At 38.9% G+C, this 22,435-nt stretch overlaps 1 protein-coding gene across 3 annotated transcripts; it reads right to left on the reverse strand.

Annotated features, from left to right (window-relative positions):
* Nucleotides 1–16,508: 16,508 nt before the first annotated feature.
* On the reverse strand, nucleotides 16,509–22,006 carry ZBED5 (zinc finger BED-type containing 5). 3 transcript variants are annotated; one of them, XM_084893521.1, is made up of 3 exons: nucleotides 21,691–22,006; nucleotides 20,059–20,174; nucleotides 16,509–18,795 (listed from the first exon to the last, which is right to left on the reverse strand). In XM_084893521.1, the coding sequence occupies exon 3, from the start codon at nucleotides 18,652–18,654 to the stop codon at nucleotides 16,576–16,578; it is 2,079 nt and encodes a 692-aa protein (XP_084749647.1). In that variant the 5' UTR covers nucleotides 18,655–18,795; nucleotides 20,059–20,174; nucleotides 21,691–22,006; the 3' UTR covers nucleotides 16,509–16,575. The 3 variants fall into 3 exon arrangements, with proteins under 3 accessions (XP_084749647.1, XP_084749648.1, XP_084749649.1); XM_084893522.1 differs by having other exon boundaries at nucleotides 16,509–18,827; XM_084893523.1 differs by having other exon boundaries at nucleotides 16,509–18,527; nucleotides 21,691–22,001.
* Between the last annotated feature and the right edge of the window lie 429 nt (nucleotides 22,007–22,435).

Below are 22,435 nucleotides of genomic sequence, written 5' to 3' on the forward strand. Positions count from 1 at the left end.
AGCCTTTAAGAATGGCTTTTATGCTTTCTAAGGGTTGTGAACCAAAACAGAGTATGTGGCAGATACCATATGTGGTCCTTAAAGACTGAAATATTTACTCTCTGGCCCTTTACAGAAAAGTTGCCAAACTCCTGTCTTATAGCATTACATGCTGTGAAATAGCAACTAATGTAAGAGTGCTGCTTCTCCTTTATTTACAATACTGGGGTGAGATAGAACTTCATTATACACAGAGATCTACCCCTAAAATGTTTTTGCTTTCTGTTTCCACAAGTTTGAGCTTTGCCAAATTAAACAGGGTGATCTACTCATAAAATGTTTTGCTTTCTAGTCCCACAGGTTTGAGCTTTGCCAATTTAAAGGTCCTAGTATCCTGCCGAAACCAGTTTGGCTCAGTGGATAGAGCGTCAGCCTGCGAACTGAATGGTCCCAGGTTTGATTCCGGTCAAGGGCATGTACCTTGTTTGCGGGCACATCCCCAGTGGGAGGTGTGCAAGAGGCAGCTCATCAATGTTTCTAACTCTCTATCCCTCTCCCTTCCTCTCTGTGAAAAATCAATAAAATATATTTTTAAAGGTCCTAGTATCCAAGGGAGAAATGCTCTTTCCAGAAAATTCAACAATGGTTCTATTTAACTGGAAGTTTATACTTTATTTTGGGCTCTTTGTAAATTGAAACCATAGGGAAAAAAGAGGTTACAGTGAAGGTTGGGAAGATTATTCCTTGATATCGAAGGAAAATCCGATTACTGCCACATAATGGAGCAAGGACGAGAATGTCTGAACCCAGGGGATGCTTTGGATCACCTCATAGTATTGCTATATACATGTGAAAACCTCAACCAGCTGTAGATGCTGGCAAAATGAAGATGGAATTAGATGATGATGGAAGGATGTTTTTGTTAAAAATGTATTTTATTGTTTTTTTTTTACAGAGAGGAAGGGAGAGGGATAGAGAGTTAGAAACATCGATGAAAGAGAAACATCGATCAGCTGCCTCCTGCACATTTCCTACTGAGTATGTGCCCGCAACCAAGGTACATGCCCTTGACCGGAATCAAACCTGGGACCTTTCAGTCTACAGGCTGATGCTCTGTCCACTGAACCAAATTGGTTAGGGCTGGAAGGATATTTTAAATAGAGCCTCAAGACCAGTTGTTGAAATAAGGATATAGTAGCTACCCATCTCCTTTGTTCTGTTTTGTACATACAAAATGGGGCAAAAATAGGTTTATAGCTCTGTATGGAAAATAATATAATCATTAATACTTTATAATACAAGAATAAATCCTGTGTTTTGCATATTTACAAGTGTATGCCTACTTTAAAAAATGTATATTTTTATTGATTTTAGAGAGAAAGGGAAGGGGGAGGGAGAGAAAGAGCAACATTGATCTGCTGCCTCCCCCTTCAGTCCGCTATTGGGAATTGAACCTGAAACCTGGGTATGTGCCCAGACCAGGAATCAAACCAGAGACCTCTTGGTGTATGGGACAATGCTCAACCGAGTTACACCAGCCAGGGCTGTAAACCTACTTTTGCTCCACCCTGTATCATTTCCACTGACTTGTTTTTCCTTCTAGTTTATATAAGGTATATTCATAGTTTAGTTAATAATATTGTACTAAAGTTAATTTATTAATTTTCTATGGTTATATGAAAGATTAACATAGGAAGCTAGGTGAAGAGCATTTGTATTATTTTTGCAACTTTTCTGTGTCTAAATTTCAAAATTAAAAGCTATTTTAGCCAGGACCTGTTTGGCTCAATGGATAGAGCGTCGGCTTGGGGACTGAAGGGTCCCGGGTTCGATTCCGGTCAAGGGCATGTACCTTGGTTGCGGGCATATCCCCAGTAGGGGGTGTGCAAGAGGCAGCTGATCGATGACTCTCTCTGATCGATGTTTCTAACTCTCTATCTCTCTCCCTTCCTCTCTATATAAAATCAATAAAATATATTTAAAAAAAACAAAAACAAAAAAACAAAATTAAAAGCTATTTTAAATTAAAATTATCATGAAAACATAAAAATATATAATTTAGAAATACATAAAATAAAGTGATGAAGTTTTAGATGCAACCAGACAATAAAAAATAAGATACATTTATATACTGTTTGATCTTTTTTTAAAAAATACAAATGACATTAAGAATTTTTTCTGAATTACACTAGTCCAGCAGTCAGCAAACTGCGGCTCTCGAGCCACATGCAGCTCTTTGGCCCCTTGAGTGTGACTCTTCCACAAAATACCACGTGCGGGCGCACACGTACAGTGCGATTGAAACTTTGTGGCCCATGCTCAGAAGTCGGTTTTCAGCTCTCAAAAGAAATTTCAATCGTTGTATTGTTGATATTTGGCTCTGTTGACTAATGAGTTTGCTGACCACTGCACTAGTCATAACAGTAATTTTTCTTCTATCATTTTATTTTCAATTTTGCTGCCCTAAAATTATCTCTTACCTCTTCCTTGGAACTATGAAAGAGATACTAAAATTTCTGAATTCATCTTGTTTCTTATATCACCCCCTCCCCCATATCTGTGTTCTTTTGGTATAATTCTTCAACTTATTCTTCCAGTTTCACTAATTTGCTATTCATCGAAGTCCACTTGCTGTTTAGACCATCTTTTAATTTGAATAATCTTCAACTCATCCTTTTATATAAAAGTTAGATGCAACATTCTCTCATATTCCTCTGGAGGGATTCTGTATAAGAATTAAATTTAAAAAATACATGTAAGATGCTTAGAACAATGCCTAACACTACACCCAATATGCACTAAATAAATATTATAATTATTATTTCCAATATCCTCCTCTGTTTACTCTAATAATTATTTGCTTGGGCATTCTTTCTTTTGTTGATTGGTACCATCCTTTCATGGTATTGGTCTTTCTTGGGTATTTTGTGGTTTTTAATTTTGTTCTCACCTTGGTATTACTTGTTCTGTGCATGATGTTATTTCTATTATAGTTTTCTCTGGTGATTGTGAGGGAGGGATAATATGTAATCTTGAATAGGGCATGCCAGTGGCTAATATTCTGGGTGTGAAATTAGGCTTCCTTTCCTAGATGTAACTACCTGAGGTACTGCCTGATGGAAAACTGCCCCAAGTTTCCAGAGTCGCTATGTCAGCCTACGGACAAATATCATTCCAGGATACCCTTAGCTTTGAAGGGTGAGTGGAGGGAGAAGCTAACTCAACCAGAGGTTTCAGATTCCATTTCCAAGTTACCCTTTATGGTTGCTCTAAGTCTAAGACATTATGTCCTTCCCCTTCCCTGACTCTCCCAATTCCCTGTATCCATTGCCTCTTAGTTTGAAATCTGATTCTTGCTCTGCTAATCTGATCCTATCTGCCTTCTCACTTTCAGGGATTCTCAGTTCCACATCTGTTGGTAATCTTGGGCTCCAAAAATCTTGGGCCATGCTTTTAAAAGCAAAACAAAACAAAACTCTGTGCCTAGGTCATCTGGTAAATTCAGATTCATGCTTCAAGACTCAAAGAGTATTTTTTCCTCTTCTTTGATTCATAAGTAATCATATTTTTCTATGAGTTTACATAGCTCCTGTGTATACCTTTATTGTTCATTTACAAATGGCTATGTTCTCCCCTACTGAACTGTGAATAAATTAACAAGTGAAAGATATGCTTTCCAGGTTATTAGTAAAACTAATGTTATTTTTCTTATGGCCTTGCTGAGAGGTAATTTACATTTTATATGCTTTTTATTTTATTTATTATTTATTTGAGAGAGAGGAGGAGAGAAGTTGGGAGGGAGGAAGAGAGGAGAAACATTGAATTGTTCTTCCATTCATCTATGCATTCATTGGTTGATTTTTTAAAAAAAGTTTGTTTGTTTATTTATTTATTTATTTATTTATTTTTTATTTCAGAGGACAGGGAGAGATAGAAACATCAATGATGAGAATTATTGGTTGGCTGTCTCCTGCATGCTCCCTACTGGTAATCGAGCCCACAACCCGGGCATGTGTTCTGACTGGGAATCGAACGTGACCTCCTGGCTCATAGATTGATGCTCAACCAGTGAACCAGACTGGCTGGGCCATCAATTGACTCTTACATGTGCCCTGGCTGGGGCTGTATTCACAACCTTGGTATATTGGGACTACATTTTAACCAACTGAGTTACCTGTCCAGGGCAAATTTAAAAATAAAAATTCTGATATCATTAAAATTTGAAATTGATAGTACCATGGACCAAAAATGAAAAAGGTTTAACTTGTTCTATTGTTACCAGATAGGGGACCTGGCCCTAGGGTCAGGCCAGCCAGTAGTGTATGTGTAGGAAAGATTTCACAGCATGAATCTTTAGTAAAAGTACATTTACTAAAGCTGGGGGCAGTGAAACGAGGAAGGACTTAGCACAGAAGAAACAACAGGAGAGCCGATGCTGGGTTGCTTTAGCTCACTGGGAAGTCAGAGAAAAGGAAGCCTTGAAGACAGGTTCAGGGAATAGCCTGGGACAAGCTGCTGCTGCCCATTGCTACCCTGGTTGCAAGTCTTGTGATGACCTTTAGAGTTTAGGAGATGTGTGCTTGTTGGGGCAGAAGAGGGAGAAGGGGAAGGTGTGGGCTTGCTTCCCAGAGGGAAAGGGCATGAGCTGGCTCCTATATCTTGATGGTTTTTATCTGCCAGGCAGGAATTTTAGGGAGGGCTTCAGCAGGATATTCATCAGTTTTCCAGGTGTATCCTTTCAGGGTGGTGGTGGTCTCTACTGCTTGGTCAGTGCCAGGGCGGGAGGTATCTAGTCATTGCAGCTGGCCCACCTGGTTTTGCTGCTTTTCTGGGCCTGGAGCTGAAATATAACTGAAGCTTAGGAGATTACATTCTGTATCTGGCTGTAAATTGCTTGATCAGTTTTTTCAGCTAGCCGTCTGTTTCCCTATTCCACTGTCATTACAAAAATGATTGGGATGAATGATCCTAGGAAAAACAATTAAGAAGGAGATGGCTTTATTCCATCCTAGAGAACAATTAAAAAAAAAAAATCCTCACCCAAGGATATGTTTATTGATTTTAGAGAGAAAGAGGGGAGGAGGAGAAAGAAACATCAATGCGAGAGAAATATCAATTGGTTACCTTCCATACTCCCCTGACTGGGCATCAAACCTGCAACCTAGGTATGTGCCCTGACTGGGAATCAAACCCACAATCTTTTTGGTGTATGGGCGATGCTCCGACCAACTCAGTCACCCAGCCAGGACAAGAACAAAAAGACTTTTAACACTAGATTTATTCCAGACAAGTTTATGCTAATTTGACATTATTCCTATGTATGCATTGGGAAAGAGTAATAGGTAAAAACACTTTGGGCTTTGTAAGTCAGGCAGATGTGATTTTGAATTTCGGTTTGCTATTGTACATATTAGCTTTGTAAAACTGGATAAGCAACTTGAACACTCTGAGACTGCAGGAGGCAGGCAGCCTTCTAAAATGACTCACAGTGATGATCTCTGCTTCCTGGTATTCATACCTTTGTATTATACCCTCTCCTCCTGAGTGTGGGCTGGATCTAGCTATCCTTAAAAAATAAATAAATAAATAAATAAATAAATAAATAAATAAATAAACAGTTTATTTCTCTGTTCTTTTGGAGATTGAGAAGTCCAAGATCAAGGTGCCAGAAGACTTGATGTCTAGTGAGAGCCTGAATCCTGGTTCACTAAAGGGACCTGCTTTTATCTATCTATCTATCTATCTATCTATCTATCTATCTATCTATCTATCTATTTATTAAATGTTCTATTATTTTATGTTAACAATTACTCATTTCTTTTTTTAAAAAAAATATATTTGATTGATTTTTTACAGAGAGGAAGAGGGAGGGATAGAGAGTTAGAAACATCGATGAGAGAGAATCATCGATCAGCTGCCTCTTGCACACTCCCCACTGGAGACGTGCCCGCAGCCAAGGTACATACCCTTGACTGGAATCGAACCCGGGACCTTTCAGGCTGACGCTCTATCCACTGAGCCAAACCGGTTTCGGCAAGGGACCTGCTTTTAATTAACAGAACACAAGAAAACTGGTGGGATAATTCTTCCAAAATTAGGTTATAAAAGTTTGTGACTTCTCTCTTACTGGCACTCTCTGACTTGCTCACTTTGCTAAAGCCAGCTACCATGTTGTAGGCAGCCTCATAGAGGTCAGATCTATAGCATCTCAGACAGAGTAGCATAGGTGACGTGGTCTTGCTAATGTCATGTTAAGGAGGTAGAAGGAAGGTCACAGACATAACTTCATTCTCTTCTCAGTCTTGTAGGGCTGAGTCCTTAACCAGGTAGACAGTGTCAGAATTGAACTATAAATTGTAGGCCACCTGGTGATTGGAGGTGTTAAAAAAACACCCCCCCCCCCCCCCACTGGAAAAAGAGAATAAATTATTCCTCTTTTACAGATGAAGAAACTGAGGGCCAGAGAACTTACATACTTGTCCAATATTTCACAACTAGAAAATGTCAGCCTATATTCAAACCCAGTTCCCCCCATCATGACCATGTTAATAACAACCCTTATTTAATGAACAACTATTAGTTGTCAGGCATTACCCTAGGTCCTGAGAACACAAAGGTGGATAAATCAAGATCTCTGTTCTCATGGAGCTTATCCTCCCTCTTTCACTATAAAATTGGATATAAGAATTTAAACATTTTATTCTGGATTAATGTTTTTAATGTTTATTCTGGATTAATGTTTTTAATCTGACTGGGAAATGAAACATTTACTTTATCAACTTTGTCCTAATTTAAGTAAATTTTTCTATCAGTGATATAATAAAAGGCAGAGGCATGGTTATGTGTTTCAGTATTTGACTGGCTACTAGATAAATGATACAAATAATTTTTCATTGATTTTCATAACAGGGTTTGTGTCTTGAACTTCAGGCCTTTGTTTCATAAACTCTATTCATTTCTCATATTTTGGTATAAAGTTTAGTTTATGAAAGCCTACTTTTTATCTTGACTACAAAATTAAACAAAGATAGACTAGGTACAGTTTATTGCTGTTGCACAATTTAAGGAGTGCTGGACTTATTTGATGCTTGCAGGAATACTGTGAGAACCTAATTGGTTGTCAACTTATTGTGAAATTAGTAAGACTTAGAACTTCAAACCCACAACAGACCAGAACTCTATATTGTATCTGACTGAACACTGAAGCCATGAGAATAGCTTGTTTTATAGAACAAATATACATTTGACTGTCAGAAAAAAATGTTTCCAAAGCCCTCCTGAGAAGCGGTAGTGACTTAGTTCCTGATACAGCTGTGTGGTAGATTTATGGTGCATTGATATATTATTATACAGTAGTCCTCCTATCTGAGGTTTCACTTTCTGCAGTTTCAGTTACCCATGGCAAACCACGGTCCAAAAACATTAAATTTCTCCAACCATCAACATTGTCTGCTCCTGACATCTAACCATCAACATCAACCATGGCTCCATGATCCAAGATCACATGAAGATAATCTAATAATAATAGCCTAATGCTACATCACAATGCCAATGTCATTTACCTTACTTCATCACATATATGCATTCTCTCTCTCTCTCTCTCTCTCTCTCTCTCTCTCTCTCTCTCTCTAAGAATTGACTTTAAAAAACTATATATTTTATTGATTTTTTTAGAGGAAGGGAGAGGGATAGAGAGCTAGAAACATCAATGAGAGAGAAACATGGACCAGCTGCCTCCTGCACACCCCCCACGGGGGATGTGCCCGCAACCAAGGTACATGCCCTTGACTGGAATTGAACCTGGGACCTTTCAGTCTGCAGACCGATGCTCTATCCACTGAGCCAAATTGGTTTCGGCTACATATGCGTTTTATTACTGCATATCATAAGGTGAGAACAGTACAGTATTTTGAATGAACACAATTAACTTTTCCTACCGTTGTTATAATTGTTCTACTTTATAGTTAACATCTTGTTATAATTGTTCTACTTTATTATATAGTTAACCTCTTGTTATGCCAAATTTATAAATTAAACTTTAACCAGTATATATAGGGTTCAGTGCTACATATAGGATTCCAGGTATCCTCTGGAATACTTAAAATGTATCTCCCTTGGATGAGGAGAGGGGGGACTACTGTATGGATATTTAATACAAGCTGTGGCAGGTACTTGAAAAATGAATTGGTGTTAATATAGGTGTATTCTAAAGTGCTTCTTGAAATAGGTGCTAGGTTGGGGAAAAAATGGTGAGTGAATGTTGCTGAGTGAAACTGGGAGCCTTTTAAGAGCTCTAAAAGCATGTGAGGCTTTGACAATATACCAGGACATTTTACTTATTATAAGATAAATCTAACCTTTTCATTCTTAGATGTAGAAAAACAAAAGTAACATTTTATATTTCAAAGGTCCTTTTCTAAACCCTAAGCAGTTCTTAAGAGTTAAGCAATTAATTCTTCCATAGCTGTGAACATGGTTATATCGATATAACCTACTGCAGAATTGACTGACACCTTCGCAGTGCTCTGGAAATGGACATTCACAGTGATTTTTAAGATACTGTTTTAGTAGCAAGGAGAAAAGCCTTGGAATAAAATCATTATCATTCTAAGTCAACCCACTGTTGTAGTATTCAGACACTATTCTTACGTATTTAGGGCAGTGAGCTAGGGTTACTTCTTTACATGAAATCTTGAAATCACCTGGTGGAGGAAGTTGAACAATTAAGTGAAAAATAATTCCAACAGTGAAATTTCCCACTCACTAAGAATCAAGGGATTCTCTTTGTTGAGGGACAGGGGAAGGATGGGAAAAAGTTATGGCAGCAAAAAGAACATGATGGAGCAGTCAACTTGAAGGATTACTAAAAGAGGCTTGGAGACTCAACATTCATCCCTTTACTTAATAAAAACACACTGAAAGTCAATCTGGGATTTTTATAGATCATGGGCCTTTGTTTAATTAATGTAATAATTTCCTTATGTCAAAAGATAAATGCCATTAAATTTTGCATGCTCCCAAATTGATTTTTTCTTTTTTTTTTCCTCCCAAATTTAAATGGTTGTCAAATTTGTGCAACAAAGCAGTGCCACAAGGAGTCTAATGTGCTATATCAGATGAAAGAGGTCCAATGTATGTTCCCTGCTCTTAAAAATGTAGATGGAGGAGCTTTCAACTAATATGTACATTTTTAAAAAAATATATTTTATTGATTTTGTACAGAGAGGAAGGGAGAGAGATAGAGAGCTAGAAACATCGATGAGAGAGAGTCATCGATCAGCTGCCTCTTGCACACCCCAACTGGGGATATGCCCGCAACCATGGTACATGCCCTTGCCCGGAATCGAACCCGGGTCCCTTCAGTCCCCAAGCCGACGCTCTATCCATTGAGCCAAACCGGTTTCGGCTAATATGTACATTTTTAAGTGCAGTCTCTAAAGTTCTGGGTCTCCTCAGCAGTAACGAAGACCCCAATATCATCCAAACTTTGTGCTCTTCAAAGGAAAGGGCCCTATGTGGGTGGATATTCTGTTTGTACTAATTGATCTAAACCACCCTTATAACAGCTCTTCTCTCAATGCCCTCACACATTTATAAACACCTCTTGGAGGTGATAACCTAACCCACAACCCCTTCTTCCATTTGAGATACACATTGCTTCCCATTGTACTTGAAGTAAAAGCCAAACTCCTTATGTTAGCCTCTAATAACTTAAGTAATCTGGTTCTTTCCTCTTGTTTCAGCTCAAATGTCACTTTCTTGAAGATACCTTCGCAGATTAACTCAGTTAACACTCTTCCTTACTGACATTAACCTGTTATATTTTCTACATAGCAATTAATAGTTTGTCTTTCCCATTTTGAGAGTTATAACACCTTTATTCCTTTTTGTTTTGTAGTATTGCTATGGATTTAATCTAAATTTGCCATTTCTTTCAGCATGTCAACAGAGTTTTAGGAAGGAAAGGTCAAATGTATGCCTTTAGATCACCACCTTAAACTTGAAGTCACAGATTGTTTGGGGAATGGTTTATTTTGCTCAAAGGTATTTGTAAAGAAAATCAATGTTAACTCCTTAGTGAGATTCTGAGAAGTTAAAATAATCCTTTAGGGAACTCATTTACCTCTTTGACAGAAAGCAACTTTTAAAAAAAATTTTTTTAAAAAATATATTTTATTGATTTTTTTACAGAGAGGAAGGGAGAGAAATAGAGAGCTAGAAACATCGACCAGCTGCCTCTTGCACACCCCCTACTGGGGATGTGCCCGCAACCAATGTACATGCCCTTGACTGGAATTGAACCCGGGACCTTTCAGTCAGCAGACCGACGCTCTACCACTGAGCCAAACCGGTTTCGACTGACAGAAAACAACTTTTAAGATAGAGGACTACTCAAACTATTTCTGGCTGATTATTTCTCCCACAAAGCATGTGATTTATTAAACCTTTAAAAATTCCATCATATTTACCACCAGGGTCGTTTACAAATTAAAGGGAAAAAATGAACAGATTTGTTTTCAAAGTTAATTAAAAAAAATAGTTATTTATTTAAGAGAGGAAGGGAAAGGAAGAGTGAGATAGAAACATCAATGATGAGAGAGAATCATTGATTGGCTCCCTCCTGCACGCCCCACATTGGGGATTGAGCCTGTGACCTACACATGTACCCTGACCCGAAATCAAACCATGAATAGGTCGATACTTAACCACTGAGCCAAGCTGGCTGGGCTCAAGGTTAATTTCTAATTTGAATTATATAACTGATCCATAAGGAATCCATCCCAAGCTACTAAGTAACATCCATATGTTATCAAGTTGTTCCACTGAGAGAAATAAATGGCATTTGATATCTAATAATGTCAAAGTGTGTGCTGATTTAGCTTCTGGTCTATAAGATATTACCAGTGACAGAGTTTTGACTGGTAACACTGTGGTAGATGGCTGAATAACTGGAAATCAGATAATCTCAGTTAAGGATGGAAGCCACCCTTTAAAAACAATATTTTACTAATACATCCTAGTTTACTAATATATTCTAGTTTTATAATGCTTTCATTTTAGACCACTATATTAGATGATTTTGCTTATGGTAATAGAAAATCCAATATAAAGTGTCTTAAACATAAAGGGCAGTCATTTGGCCTAGATAACAAAAAAATTAAAGGCAGAATAGTGATCAAGTGTTGTTCAATCAGAGTTCTAGTTTCATTTCTCACTAATTTTTGGCTCTGTCCTCTTCTATATGGTTCGCTTCATCCCCATTCTGGTAGCTAGAGAGCTGTAGCAATTCCAGGTCTTTAAAATACACAGGACATTTATTTCTTCCTAAAGAGGGAGGACACATCTTTTCTCAAAGCCCCTACAATATTGCCCTTGCTTTTCATTAGCCTGTATTGGGTCACATACTATTTCTGGACCAATTCCTGTGGCCAGAGTGATACTATGTCTTAATAGGCTTAGACCCAAGTTCCTGAACAATTTTTGTAAGGGCAATGGCATTACATTCACCCATATTTTTCAAATGGTGGTGGATCACATAACCCAAGAATGGGTCATAAATTTAATCTTTGGGTCCTAATTATTTTTTAAAAAGTAGATTTGAGATTGCATTGCACATATGAAGTGTTAGTTTTATGACTTTGGTGTTCATACATATATTATACACACCTACATTATAATGTAAAATCTGTTTTTTAATGTGAATTGGAGTAAAAAAAAAATTTGAAAGCTACTAGCTTAAGACAAAATTCCCCAAGCTGAAGTGGAGTTAGCTTTTGCTTACATACATGGATTATACTGGTATAGGAGAAGAATAGACACTTGAAAGAAAATGAGGGTATTGTTTGAGAGAGGAAAAGAGATGCTGGGGACATAGCAATTTCCACTGCAGCCTGTCTACCACTTTAGTTATTATTTAATCTACATTGGATTTCAATATAGTCATAATCAAACATATTTTAGTTTTTCCAATGCTTTCTAAATTTCAAAGTGCATCTCCCTTCTGAAAAAGCACTTCATTCCTTCTGTATAATAAGTATTCACGAGGAGGCAATTTATACATCTTATAATTTGGTTGTTGGAAAATATTATGGTAAAAAGAGTCACTGAAAAAGCTTGGCTTCCTCTTGGTCAGCAAGGCTTAGTGGCTGGCATGGTTGAGCATTGACCTATGAAACAGGACATCACGGTTCGATTTCCAGTCAAGGCACATGCTTAGGTTGTGGGCTCGATCCCCAGTGTGGGGTGTGCAGAAGGCAGCTGGAATGATTCTCTCATCATTGATATTGCTCTCTCTCTGAAATAAAAATATATTTTTTAAAAAAGGTTGGCTTCCTAGAAAACCACCATGTATTTTAACTAACTGAGCACATCTTACCATTGTGCTAGCCTTTATTTAGGTTAAAATTATGATCTTATTTGACAAGAACTTAGGGCCCATTCTTATCCAATCCCTTTCATTTAATAAACGAAGAAACTAAGTTCTAGAGAGGATGAACTTATCTAAGGCAGTTAATTAGTTGCAGAACACAAGTCTCTTGATACCTGCTTAGAATTCTTTCCATTGTACTAATTAACAGTGCAATTACAGCAGCTTGAAAAGATGAAAGCAAATAAACATGCTATATTTCAGAGGTATCTAGATGGTTTTTTTCCAAGAATTATAGGTAGCCCTAGCCAATTTGGCTCAGTGGATAGTGTCAGGACTTACACAGGAGGCAAGTAATCATTAAGTTTCTGTCTTTCCCTCTCTCTAAAATTTAATGGAAAAATATCCTTGGATGAGGATTAACAAAAAAACAAAACAAAACCAGGCTTAGGGATGGGTGTTGGGGGGGAGAGTCGTCAATCAGGGAAAAAGGAGGTATGTAAAACTTTACACAATAAAAAACCCCACAAAACAAATGAAAAAGCTGACATATTTTGGGGAGTTAAAGTGCATTTTTTTAAAGCAACAGGGAGGGCTTATTAAAGAAATGTTTTTGAAGTCTTCGAAAGGCAAATAGTTACTGCCTTATCTGTTTTAGTGAGGCTACGGATTTTAAGGCTAATTTTCATGTTATAGTAAGAATTGTATTTCTCATTAATACTTAACCCTTTAAGCTAGGGAATTCAATTCACCAAACAATTTTTGTATTAAAAATCTGCTAAGTTCTGTGAATGATCCAAAAGAAGTCTTAGCTAAAAAAAGTATAATTTGTATATTTACATATGTATGGTAATAGCACAAAAATGACATAGGAAATAACCCTCATTAAGAAATGAAGACAATTTCAACTACTAGAAATATAGATATTAAAAGTGGGAAAGTCCTTTTGGGTTGAACACATTAGGAAAATTTTACTGTTTCATGAACAGGCTTGGAAGGGTAGCCGTCATTTAAAGACAAGATGAAAATATTACTTAGAATCTATAATAATAGAAGCATGAATTTCATGCATTGGGACTCTAGTCTATACCAGTGGTTGGCAAACTGCGGCTTCCGAGCCACATGCAGCTCTTTGGCCCCTTGAGTGTGGCTCTTCTACAAAATACCATGTGCTGGCACACACGTACAGTGCAATTGAAACTTTGTGGCCCATGCACAGAAGTTGGTTTTCGGCTCTCAAAAGAAATTTCAACTGTTTTACTGTTGATATTTGGCTCTGTTGACTAATGAGTTTGCTGACCACCGGTCTATACTAATAAAAGAGTAATATGCTAATTAGAGTGGATGTCCTTTTGGACAAAGCCATGGTGGTGGGGCCGAGGCCGAGGCGGTTAGGGGAGATCAGGTCAGCAGGGTACAGCAGTTAGGGGGATCAGGTTGGCAGGCAGGTGAGCAGCTAGCAGCCAGTGGTCCTGGATCATGAGAGGGATGTCAGTCTGCCGGTTTAGGCCCAATCCATGTGGCAGTTGGATGTCTCCTGAGAGGTCATGGATTGGAGAGTGTGCAGGCCAGACTTGGGCCTCTAGTATTATTATACAACAGGCGAGCAGTTGGCTTCAAGAATAAGGTGACCAGACATCCCGATTTTTAACAATTTGTCCCATGTCCCATGGCATTTTTAAAAAGTTCGGGTTTTTTGAAAGAAATTGGGACTTTTTTAAAACTTGTGGGACAAATTGTTAAAAATCGGGACAGTCACCTTAATCAAGAACCAAGTTGGGGAGGATTGGGATTGAAGAGATTTAGTAGCAGATAGGAGGGTTCCAGTCAATAGATAAATTTAAATGCAGGTATCTAAAGTCTCAAAAGAGGTTAGGGGGAAAATTATAAAGCACAAGAGGTCTCATTTGTCAAGAGGCTGACATCCTGGACAGATGGCATAATCAAGGGCTCAGGTTCAGCAATCATAGAAGGGGTCTAGTTATCAGACTTGAGGTATCCGTAAGATATAGACATTATGGCATTATCCATGCTTCTCAAACTAGGGTAGATTTAATCCTGGGATTAGCTGACAAAAAGCATTGCATGTGTTATGATGAATCTTTTTGGGAAAATAATTTTACTTGATAGCAATGTAATCCGTTTTCTACATATATATTTTAAAAATAAGCAGTAATACTTTGAAATAGCTAATTTTGGATGAATCTAGAAAAAATAATACAAAATTTCAAAGAAATGTTCAGATTTTAGTAGGATGTTTTAGCTATACGGTACTTCCAATTCACTATTTGATGCTATTAGAAAAATGTGAAAGGTAGTAACTGCAAAAAGGAGTCTTTAGAAAAGATCCATTTAAAACCAAGTTCTGGCCCAAACCGGTTTGGCTCAGTGGAAAGAGCGTCGGTCTGTGGACTGAAAGGTCCCAGGTTCAATTCCGGTCAAGGGCATGTACATTGGTTGCGGGCACATCCCCATAAGGGGTGTGCAGGAGTCAGCTGGTCAATGTTTCTATCTCATCGACATTTCTAGCTCTCTAAGCCTCTCCCTTCCTCTCTGTGGAAAATCAATAAAATATATTAAAAATAAATAAATTAAAAAACAACAACAAAAAAACCAAATGCTGGCATTTATTGTGCGACCATGACCAAATTAAAAAATTGCCTAATCTTTTGGGATTGTTGTAAAGATCATAGGTAGCATACAAACATCTAGTAAGATACCTGATATATAAACAGCTGCTTAATAATGTGACAAAGGGGAAAAAGCAGGGGCTAGAGATGCTTAATCTTGCTGCGTCAGATGAACTCAGTTCCTGTCACCTGAAGGGCTGTTTGCATAGAGAAAAAAAACTCAAGACTAGAAGTGTGAGTGTGGAGTGAAATTTAACTGAGACATAGTTGGATATGCAGGGAACTAATATATGCTACATATCTATTCCTAATCACTCGGTTCTAAGTTTTTTATGCATTCTCATTTAATTTGAATAACCCTTCACAGAAGAAATACCTGGGGTTCAGGAGGGCTCAACTGCCCAATGTTAAGTAGCTGGTTGAATAGTGGAGTAGGAACCTAGATCTAGCGATTCTACCACATCCTGCTCTAATGAGGGAAGTTACTCCTACTCCCCAAAATGGGAAACAGGTTTGAGTAAGTGAGATAAAATAAAACAATGGTTATCTGCAGTTCTTGATCATAGTAGCTCTTGAGTTGGTGATCTGTGTTGTGTGGTGTGACATGGGAAGAGAAGCCTAGAGACAGGAATGTCAGAAAATTTTCATAGTATTCTAAGAATAAATTGATAGAGGTTTAGAGTCTCATCATCTTCAAGTACAGTCAAGTCTCATTAATTTAGATTACAGTGTATGGAATTTGCAAAAATGTATGTAGGAACTGAGAAACAAGGTATCTGAAAATATTCTTCATATTTCCTCCCATCTTCCCCAATAGTTCAGCTTAAATCAGAGCCATGTCATTCTTAGTGACTTTTGCCTAAGAGCCATTCTGAATTCTAGGTAACAGAGCAATTGAGCTAAAATCACAAAGGGTAGCATTTTGTAAATATAATCCAGCACACCCTATTCCATTTATTGTTGTTTACCTTAAACATTCCTTCCTTTATTGAGCATCACTTCAATAAGTCCTTTTGCCAATAATGAAGACACACAGAGCTGGATAAGACCCTTTAAGAGCTCAGTCCAACTGGGAATCATGAGACTTTCAAACTATCACAGTTGAGACAGATATAAAAAATGAGGCCAAAATAGAAAGATACAGAGAATGAGAGTACCTAAGGTAAATTCAGTCATAGTGCTGAAAAGCAAATAGGAATTTGTCAGGAAGCAAGAAAGGGAAGGAATAATTTTTTGAGACCTGACAGCATGAAACAGTGTGATGTTTACGGAATGGCAAGAAATTCCATGAGATTGGTGGGCTGCAGGATAGACATGGCTGGAAAGATTAGACCCTAAAGAGTTATGTTATGTTAAGGAATTGGGACTTTATCTTGTGAGTCAAGATAGAGTTATAACCATGAGACCCTTTGAAATTATGTGAAGAAATACTCATAATACATATTTAGATTTTTGATTCTTTTAGTTTTCTTAAAATCTAAGAAATATAAAAAACTTGAATAATTTTATTTAAAATTCCAAAATGCCAGATATAAAGTAAATCATCTTTTATTTTCATCTTATATTTGGTTATCATGAGACATGCAAAACCCTTCAATTTTAATGAGAACAGTGTTTTTGTGTCTTTTTATCACATATCCGCTTAATATTAGGTGTAATGTTGCTAAGTCGGATCCGCATGTGAGGTGCAGCATCAAGCCTTTTCCGATATTTTGTTTTTGTTGCAGCATAATATGAAAATCCTGTTTCACACAGGTGCATTGTAGCAAAAGGAAGAAGTACACGAACTGCACGTGTTGCAATGCTTGGGTACTCTTGAATTAGGCTACTCCAAAAATCATTTAGGGAAAGTTCACTGAAATTTTGTTTCACTTGAGAATCAGATGTTAAATCAATCAGGCTCTCATAGTCCCGTGCACTTAATGAGGCTGGTTTAACAGATACTGTAAATGGATTTCTAACCCAAGCATTATTGTCATTTGTTACAGGAAAATATTTTAACAGAGTAGAGCGCAAACCCCGTAGGTGCTGCACAATGGCACTGCATATATCTTTATCAACCGTAGAATTAATTTCGGTCAAAAAGTCACTTAGTGTAGGAAAACAATCAAAGTTTTCTTCTTCTACAGATGAGGCCCAAAACGCCAATTTTCTTAACAATGATGACATTTTATCAAATACTGTAAACACTGTCACATTTTTTCCTTGCATTGACAGATTAACCTCATTTAATTTAGTAAAAATATCTGCAAGATATGCAAGTCTTAGGAGCCAAGATAAATTTGTTAAACAATCAGACAGTTGGAAAGCAGAATCCATGAAAACCAATAGTTCACGACGAAGCTCAAAAAGTCTTACAAGAACTTTACCTCGGGAAAGCCACCTCACCTCTGTATTTAGAAGAAGTGCTGTGTGCTGGGCACCCATTTCTTCACATAAAATTTTTAGTAGTCTGGATTGATGTGGTCGAGCTTTAATATAATTGATGATTTGTACTGCTTGATCTAGCACATTCTTTAGAGATGTAGGCATTATTTTAACTGCTAGAGCATGTCTATATAATAGGCAGTGACTACTGGTACTTTCCGGAGCCACATACTTTACCAAGGCAACAGCCTCAGCAATTTTTCCATCCATTGCCCTAGAAGCATCACTACAAATATCAACACATTTCCCCCATTCAATCTCATGTTTCTGCATAAAACTGTTGATGCAGTTGAAAATTTCTTTACCAGTAGCATTACTTTGCAGAGATTCACATAAGAGTAGGTCTTCCTCAATAGACTTATTAAACCGGTAACGAACAAACACAAGTAGCACAGCAAGTCCTGAAACATCAGCTGATTCATCTAGCTGCAGCGAAAACCCATCACAAATTTTCAGTCTACAAACAAGCTCTTCTTCAATGTCAGCAGCTAGATCCTTAATTCGGCGTGCAATAGTGCTGTTTGATAGTTGCACTGCATCTATTTTTTTACTGTATTGTTCATCAAACATCCGCATCACGACATCTTTTGCGCAAGGCTTGATAAGCAATTCTCCAACAGTATGAGCCTCTCCACTCAGGGCTATGTGGTAACTTACATTGTACGATGCCTCTGTAGCACTTTCATTATCTGTATTGACAATTTTAGGTGGTAGGCGTTTGTTATTTTCAGGTGAATCAAGATGTTGCTTGAAAAAGCTTATGTCTTTGTCCTTATATGCAGCATGTTTAGTTTCCAAATGTCTTCGAAGCTTACTAGGGGCCAAAGAGCTATTTGATAAAATTTTCTTACATAACACACACTGAGCATGAGGTGCATCTCTGTTTCCAAAGTAAGTAAATCCAAAAGACAAATAACTTTCATCATATTTTCTTCTTTTTGGTTTCTTACTAAATGTTATTTTGTTGGAATTGGACATAAATTGAACCCTGGAAAGCTCATCTTCTGATTTTTTAGAAACTGATGGCTGCAACTGTTCATCGTCACTTTGTAATATTCCAACTTTTTGATCATTTGATTCAGACACAATTTGATAAAATGATTCTACTTCTTGTTTAAGACTTCCTTGTTTTGGCAATAGATCCATAGACAATGTATTTGTGGTACAAAACATGGTTAGTTTAAAATAAACATTGAGTATGACAAATTTGTTGAAATTATAAGACAGGATATATAGAAGATGAGCAATCATCAAAGAGATGATATATAGCAACACATCAGTTAATTTGTAAATGCTGCCTATGCATCAATGCGCAGATGGAGCATCACACGTTCGTCTATCAGGTGATCTCTCATGCGATTTCCTGGTGCTCTCAGGTATGGCACACCTTTTCTTAAAGGTAGATTATCACATAAAAATAAAAGCTATAGAAATGAGTTTAGTAGTCTTAAACTTATATCTTAAGATAAACTATTAAAAAATCTACTGTTACCATTACCTTTTTTTCCCTCAGAACACTTATTAGAGAACATTAATATTCTATAAAACACAACTATTGGGTTAAGAAATAATAGAATTGATAAGCATGTTTTTAAAGGAACTTGAAGAATATGTCCCATGCCATGGGTTGGCAAACTTTTTCTGTAAAGGGCCATATAATCAATATTTTTTACTTGTGAGCCATATGGACTCTGTTGTAACTCCTCAATTCTATACTTGTAGCATGGCAGCACAATACGTAAAAAATGGGCACGGTTGTGTTAAAAATACAGCATAGGGCATAATTTACCAACCCCTTTTCATGGTATCTTGGAATTTCTCTTAGCTTTCTGATGCCTGTTGCCATTAGATACATTCATTGTTGATACTATTATATATCTGAAGGCTCCTTTCAGGGCTAATAACTATGAAGCTGTATTAAAAACACACAAAGAGAATATAATAGAATCAGGGGCATAGAATGGGAGGGGACTGTTAATTCTCAGGGGGAAAGGGGTGTCTGTGTTGGGGGTACGGGAAGAGACTGGACAAAAATCATATATCTATGGATGAGGACAGCGGGGGTAAAGGCAGAGGGTGGAGTGGGGACCAGGTGGAGGGAAGTTATGGGGGTGGGGGGGGGGGAGGGAGGAGAAACAATTGTAATAATCTGAACAATAAAGATTTATTAAAAAAAACACACACAAAGAGTTCAAGTTTTGCAAGACATGGAATTCTGCTATATCCTAAATACAGTGTTGAAATTGAAAAATAAACTATAGACCAAAAAATTAGCTACTATTTCTCTGAACTTAAGATTACATATTTATATTATCCAAATCGACTCATTCAAAATGATGTATATTTTACTGATTACTCTGCATTCATTACTGTATAGATGAATACTTAACCAAGACCTAAAAACATAAGTTGCAATTTTATTAGGTTTATTCCTCATATACTTTTTTAAAGCATAAATTAAAAGGGTAATACAAATTTTATGACCTCTAAAGAATAAAACTAGCTTCATAAGTTAAGATATAAGAATTTAGTATCTATCCAAATACAGCTACTCTTGATTTACACTTTATGACTTGGCTACAGAGTAAGCTTTGTAGTCTCAATTAGATCCTAAATCAAAATGGTTTCCTATTAATTAGCTAGAGGGTAAGATACCTGAAATGAGGAGTACTCCCCTTCTGGAATCACATTCTCCACCTTGGCAGCTTGAAATGCAGACTCTTCAAAAGAATAAAATTAAGGGGTGGGATGGAAGGGGAATAACCAATAGCCTAGAATGAGAAAAATTTAAATTAGAGATTGTAAAAGCAGCATTAACTACATACCTCTGAATTGACCACCCATTACAATTTATTTTAGATCCTGGCAATGCAGAACTTAGACTGAAACATAAATGCCCATAATAAATATGCTAATATTTTTGTCCTATTTAATACCCTGGTAACTTCATTGTTTTGAGATGCTCTTCCATCCAGTGACTTCATAGAAATGTTCAAAAACTAAACCTAACTTTTAAAAGTATAGCCACACTTTAATTGTCTCTAAAACCAAGCACTAAGAGTCATCTAAAATGGAAGTAACCTATACATGGAAGTGTTACATGAAATATGCCTTTTTGCTGTAACCATGGGTCCCCTCATTAACCAATCTCCAAGGTTACCAATGCATACTGAGTGATCACTGTTCAGCCAGTAATTGCTAAATCCCTTACAGAACTCATTTCATCCTTAAAACAAACCTGAGAGCCAGGGACTATCAATAACGCCACTTTAGTGATGAACAGACACAGAGAAGTCACCTTTTAAGTGAAGAACTAATAAGAACCCAAAAAGTTTGAGTGCAGAACCTTACATGCCTCGCCATTACTTGTGTGTCCCTGAATAATCAAGCACTAAAATATCTGCTATCAGAAGTTGGGTGGTGCAGGGAGAAACGGGTTACAACTGCCAGAAAGTTGAGGACCTCAAAAACTGGCAGCAGCAGAAAGCCCCACTTCTCGATGCATGGGAGCAAAAGAGCAGATGTCCTTCCCATAGTCTCTTATTTGGATTTAGCAACAGAGAACTTCGGGGAGTTGCTGGGGGATCTAAAAGATCAGGATCCCTCTCCTCTGCTGCCGGAGGGCACAGCGGGGCAGGAAGCCTGCTTTCAGGAAAGTGGGCCTCAGCCCCACCTCCTCAGCGGTGCTTCCCCCACACTCTCGAGGACGGAGTCTGCACTCCCTAGAGAGCAAAGTTTCCATTCCACTCTCAGAAAAGGGCGGCTCCCTCATTTTTTTTTTGTTTTGTTCGTTTCTTCCGGTTACACTGACAGGCAGCACCATCCCTTCACCACCACCCTCAGGCGTTTGAACAATACCCTCAGAGACAGGAGGGCTCGGGAGGTGTGCAGGCCATTCAGAAAAAAGCCTGGGAAGGACACCCCTACCAACACCGAAATGCTTTCAGCAATGGTCCCCTCAGCTCTCCCCTGGGTCCTCGGTGTGAGAAGCTCGCAGGCCGCCACGTCTGGGGTCGCTCCCCTGTCGGAGCCCACCCTTGCCTGCACACATCTCCTCTTGGGTCCCCGGACGGCCGCCTCGGCTCACTACCACATGGACGCGCCTGAGCACCCCATGACTAGCTTATCCTACTTCGTCCCGGTCAGGGATGGAGAGCACGGTCTAGCGCGGCCAGGCTGCAGGGCAGCAGCGCCCGCGGCCGCCATCTTAAAGACAGACAGCTCCTGGCGGCGGCCATTTCAGGGCGCACCACCAGCCGCCGCCGCCGCGGCCGCGCGGGTCCTCACCTTCACCGAGGCCTGGACAGGGTCAAGAGCCAGTCGTCGCGGACTGGGGGGTGGGGTGGGGGAAGGAGGCGAGAGGGGGGAAATGGGAAACAAAACAGGGAAGAAGGGTTCGGGGACAGGGTGATGCTCTCGGTTCGGGGGTACCGCCTAGGCCACCTCCACAGAGATCCGGCTCGCGGCTGGCGCGGTCGCTCTTCAGAAGATAAATTTAGCACCCCGGAGCGCCCCAAATCACAGTCTCCCACGAGCGACGCCTCCGCTAGCCAATCAGCGCCGCCCATGCTCCTCGTCACCAATCCGCGCTGAGCAGGGGGCGGGACTAAGGGAAAGGACCCGACTCTGTGGGCGTGGCCAAGCCGCCGTGGAGCTGGGCGCGTTGTGTCCGTGAGGCCGAGGTGCTGTCAGGCTGGGGCGAAGGTTTTCAAACTCCCCAGGGCCCGCGTCAGCCCGGACCCTCGTTTGGCATGCAGATGCCTGGTGCTGCCGGACGGAGTCTATGGTCCTGCAGGCCCGGGCTGGGTTCGAGAATCCTCAAATTCTCAGCTCTGGGGACCCGATAGAATTCGCTGGACCGCGAGGCGCGCGCGGAGGAGCAGAGCGCCTCTGGGCTTCCAAGGCCTCTTTGTTCTCCGAGCCACACCCCAGGCTTCGATTGCACTACTGCCTCCTCTTTTTCTGATTTTCCCACTGAGATCTGGGTCGAAAACGCCCTTCGCCTTCCCCGGCCACCGCCCCCCAACTCCCT

This window comes from Pipistrellus hanaki, assembly GCF_964339955.1.
Source record: "Pipistrellus hanaki genome assembly, chromosome: 9".
NCBI lineage: Eukaryota > Metazoa > Chordata > Mammalia > Chiroptera > Vespertilionidae > Pipistrellus > Pipistrellus hanaki.